Source organism: Cyprinus carpio, chromosome B5 (genome assembly GCF_018340385.1).
Source record: "Cyprinus carpio isolate SPL01 chromosome B5, ASM1834038v1, whole genome shotgun sequence".
NCBI classification, from domain to species: Eukaryota; Metazoa; Chordata; class Actinopteri; order Cypriniformes; family Cyprinidae; genus Cyprinus; species Cyprinus carpio.
In genome coordinates this window covers 37,466,229-37,471,337 of record NC_056601.1, presented here as the reverse complement: position 1 = coordinate 37,471,337, position 5,109 = coordinate 37,466,229, and the positions used below count along the sequence as shown (strand labels likewise).

Genomic DNA, 5,109 nt, shown 5'->3' with positions numbered 1-5,109 from the left:
TTATGAGTCGGGGTCAGGTTTTGGTGTTAGGGATTTGGGTTAAATCTATATTTTTGGACAATAATGTTGATCCAGGAACATGTCTTACTTGTCAAAATCACGGTGACCCACACACTACACACACACAACACAACAAACATCAAATACACAACACCACACACACCACAGCAGCCTAACACTGAATATAAACATCTGTCCTACTTCTCCTGTTTAAACTGTGAATATATTAACCAATATTGACCAATCATATATTAATCATATATAATATATTGACTCTGCATGATATGAGCCCTTACTGTGAATATATTAACCAATATTGACCAATCATATATTAATCATATATAATATATTGACTCTGCATGTGACGCTGTAGAATAAATAATGTGACAATTGAGTATTTGGAGCAAATATTGTTACCTGTTTTCAACAGGTGGGGTGGGCCCTTAAAACCCTGGCGCTCAGATGCATTCTCTCTCCCGTTACATCATCACCACAAACCTCCGTATAGCGCAGGCAGAACATGATTTCATACACATATCTGCGCCCACAAAAACCTAGCCTTACACCCTGGTTACTACACAACAAACGACCGGTATTTAAAATAAGCTCATACTTCTGGCGTGGCAAATAGCTGAAAACACGTATGCTTATTTAACTTTGTGACAGAAAATCATTGGTAATCATTTCAGCACTCTTAAAAACATTGATCAATATTGTAACATTCATATTAGCAGAAAAAAAATATATAATTCAAAACCATTATTACAAATCACTAAAAAGACCTGTATAAAACAGATCAGAAGTGTGTTTGAAGTCAATATTACGTGTTTTAATTCGTCAGACACCAGCAGATCACTGAATAAACCATATGACTGAATGCAGACTCCATTAACAATCTTTAATAATCTCTTCATAAAGATTATTGCGTTCAGGTCAGTGGAAGGATTCACTGTGTTTATTCATCACATTTTTATGTCAATAAATAAATCAAGGCATTCAGTGAACACTCTTAAGAAAGCATGATCCTGATACAGAGCGATATGCAGACTCACATCCTGCAAACAGTTTAAAGCAGCCAAATATTGCTGGAGGTCCAGACAAATGTATTATGACTTACCAATCCATGAATCACTAAATGGGTATTTAACCAACTTAATGGCCAGCAATGAAATATTTATAGTGCAACTTACAGTGAGGTGTAGAGTTATTAATCTACATGATCATGACACATGATTTAAACATCAAGTGCATAGATTTTACACATTACCAGACACTTTAATGAGAGTGGTTGTGACTTACTCCTGACGATCAGTCGGGTTATTGCTGAGCTGAACGGAGCTCCAGAAATGTATTGGATCGCATATATTCCAGCATGAGTTTGGGCTTTTGCATTGATTATTTGGTAATTAATTACATCCATAAAATCCCCTTGGGGTGATGTGTGTTCATAAACTCCTGAAAAAACAAAACAAAAAACATCAGCTAGAAGAACAAAAACTATAATGTTTGACATTCTTGAATTTTTTGCCAGAAAAACAAGGATTATGTGATAAATACTGAACACATGTAATTGCAGTTTAAAAAAATAGAAATTGTAAGCCAAAATAAATAGAAGCAAATAATTATTAATAAAAATTTAAAATCTTTATAGTGCCTGCATAGAGACTTATACTACTATAAAACAAGACACAGATGTTTGTTTATATTGTTTATTAAATGTACAACCGAGTTCCCACCGTTTTTACGGATGACTGTATCCTCTGGTAAATATGTCTTTATCGAGTAAGAGATGTTAACGTCTTCACCTTCATTAACAGTGATTGTCAGAGATTCAGGGAGGAAAGCAGCTGAAGGAAAAGGAAACAGTCAAACCCCGTCTGGTTAAGAAGTGCAGTGTATGCATAAACAAACAAGTCTTTCCCTTCAGAGGAGCCAAAGCACTGCTCACATGTCAGTGTTATTACCTTCATGGAGCATCTTGTAGGTGTAGATTTTACTCCTGTTAGAGTTTTTGAGCTGGCAGTAAAATGCTCCAAAGGTGTGATTGCGGGACATCCAGGTGACTTTAGCGGCAGAGTGGTAGCTTCTGTCCGGTTTGGCGCTCAGGACATGAGCTTCCTGGTCAGGATACCCGTGGCCCAAACTCAGTGATCCGGTGCCAGAAACAGTCCAGTCGCTGCTCACACACAGCAGAGACGGCGAGTTGACCGAGGACACGATCGGGTCCGGATTGATCAGAGTCACATCTGAGACGTCTAGAGCTCTGCCTGCGGAAACATGACAGGAATCATCATTATTTAGTGAATCAAAGAACCATTCTGGCTTAGGACTGTCCTGCAGAACCACTCATGAACCTCCTCAGTGAGCTCTTCTAGTGACACAGCAACATCTCCACTCAGTGCTCATTGTTTTACATTTCAGTTTGTTCAATCTGCTTATCTAACTCACTATCTAACTCATCTCTGTACATTTACGACTCATATTATTGTCCGTATTGTTCCTCTGCTGTAAATCTGTGTATACCTGAGTAAATTATACTTCTGTTAACAAGCCAGTAACACAGTAACACAGCTCATGCAATTCTGAGCTGTCCAATACTGACAACAAATCTATGGAGTCAAAATAATGCCATATATATATATATATATATATATATATATATATATATATATATATATATGCAAAAAAAATAAAGTTTTGCAAAAGAAAATATAGTTTTGCAAATGAAAATAAAGTATTGAGGAAAATAATTTTGTTTTTTTGCAAACAAAAATAAAGAATTGCAAAACATAAATGTTACGGGCATGTTGTATAAGTTCCTTGGAGGCTTGTTTTAACACGCACGTTGAAACTTGGCTTCAAAGCGATGTCAGAAGAGAGATGAAGAGCGAGGTAAAAACGGCATCGCAAGCTCAAACTAGACTGACACGCAAAATAAAATCAGTGCTGCAAATAAAATAATAGATATGACCATGGAAAATATGTATTGCAAAATCATTGCTTTCGCGCGGTATGCAGAAATGTTTTGCAATTCTTTATTTTTGTTTGCAAAAAGCAAAAATTATTTTCCTCAATACTTTAATTTTCGTTTGCAAAACTTATTTTCTTTTGCAAAACTATTTTTTTGCGTATATATACGGCATTATTTTGACTCCATACAAATCCATTATGGCATTGAAACGAGGTGATGTATAACCGTCTCAGTTTACGAATGTAACCATGGTTCCCTGAGTAGGGAACGAGACACTGCGTCCTCTAGGGGGTCGCTATGGGGAACACTTCGTCGTGACCCGTGTCTGAAGCATACATTGAAAAACACCAACGAGTTGGCCGGCGACAGCCTCTGACATCACTACCGGTGCGACTATAAAACAGGCACTGGTATAACACGTCATTCACTTCTTCGTCTGAAGCTTGCGTCCGAAGCATGGCATGGAGCTAGAGGACGCAGTGTCTCTTTCCCTACTCAGGGAACCATGGTTACATTCGTAACTTGAGACGTTCCCTTTCAAGGGAACTTCGAACTGCATCCTCTAGGGGTCGCTATGGGGAACAGTATACCCACGCCGCCATGCTGAGGGGAGTGCAGGCCAGAATCATGGCGAACACTAAGTATCAACTCTACCATTTCAATGGGAGTTGCCCCTGGGACGTTTAGATGGCTGTCTGTGACAATACCCCTTACGGCCAAAGGCCTAAGCTACATACCCAACTTAATTGTTGGGGCCTTGGCCCCGGTGGTAGAGCTAAAGGCTTGGAATCAGGAAAGATTCCTTTAAAGGGATACGGCTAGGAAACTAGCATTTTATACTAAGTCTTGCCTGTCACACAGGGGCTACAGCTTGCTTCCTCAAAAGCTTGCTGAAGGGAGCTGTCTCAACAGATCTCCAGTAGCAACACCCTGTTTAGATAGGTATCCGAGGATGCATGGGTGGAGTGGCGCCCAAGATGAAACGGGGCTTTTACCAGCTCAAGAAAGGGCACGAAGCAACCGCGCAAAGCCCTCACCATATAGGGTTCTTAACACTTTTAATGAGAGTGGTTGTGCACTTACTCTGACGATCAGTCGGGTTATTGCTGAGCTGAACGGAGCTCCAGAGAATGTATTGGGATCGCATATATTCCAGCATGAGTTTGGGCTTTTGCATTGATTATTTGGTAATTAATTACATCCATAAAATCCCCTTGGGGTGATGTGTGTTCATAAAACTCCTGAAAAAACAAAACAAAAAACATCAGCTAGAACAACAAAAACTATAATGTTTGACATCTTGAATTTTTTGCCAGAAAAACACAAGGATTATGTGATAAATACTGAACACATGTAATTGCAGTTTAAAAAAATAGAAATTGTAAGCCAAAATAAATAGAAGCAAATAATTATTAATAAAAATTTTAAATCTTTATAGTGCCTGCATAGAGACTTATACTACTATAAAACAAGACACAGATGTTTGTTTATATTGTTTATTAAATGTACAACCGAGTTCCCACCGTTTTTACGGACTGACTGTATCCTCTGGTAAATATGTCTTTATCGAGTAAGAGATGTTAACGTCTTCACTTCATTAACAGTGATTGTCAGAGATTCAGCGGAGGAAAGCAGCTGAAGGAAAAGGAAACAGTCAAACCCCGTCTGGTTAAGAAGTGCAGGTGTTGTATGCATAAACAAACGCAAGTCTTTCCCTTCAGAGGAGCCAAAGCACTGCTCACATGTCAGTGTTATTACCTTCATGGAGCATCTTGTAGGGTGTAGATTTTACTCCTGTTAGAGTTTTTGAGCTGGCAGTAAAATGCTCCAAAGGTGTGATTGCGGGACATCCAGGTGACTTTAGCGGCAGAGTGGTAGCTTCTGTCCGGTTTGGCGCTCAGGACATGAGCTTCCTGGTCAGGATGAACCGTGGCCCAAACTCAGTGATCCGGTGCCAGAAACAGTCCAGTCGCTGCTCACACACAGCAGAGACGGCGAGTTGACCGAGGACACGATCGGGTCCGGATTGATCAGAGTCACATCTGAGACGTCTAGAGCTCTGCCTGCGGAAACATGACAGGAATCATCATTATTTAGTGAATCAAAGAACCATTCTGGCTTAGGACTGTCCTGCAGAA

General features: G+C 39.5%; 1 protein-coding gene across 1 annotated transcript in view; it reads right to left on the bottom strand.

The window, feature by feature from the left end:
* Positions 1–4,735, bottom strand: part of LOC109058312 (tyrosine-protein kinase receptor Tie-2-like) — a 28,486-nt gene extending 23,751 nt beyond the window's left edge. Inside the window, exons 1-4 of the mRNA XM_042723485.1 lie at positions 4,730–4,735; positions 1,965–2,334; positions 1,737–1,847; positions 1,241–1,455 (exon numbers count right to left, since the gene is read on the bottom strand). Coding sequence (XP_042579419.1) covers positions 1,241–1,455; positions 1,737–1,847; positions 1,965–2,334; positions 4,730–4,735 — 702 coding nt within the window. The remainder of the gene's footprint in view (positions 1–1,240; positions 1,456–1,736; positions 1,848–1,964; positions 2,335–4,729) is intronic.
* Between the last annotated feature and the right edge of the window lie 374 nt (positions 4,736–5,109).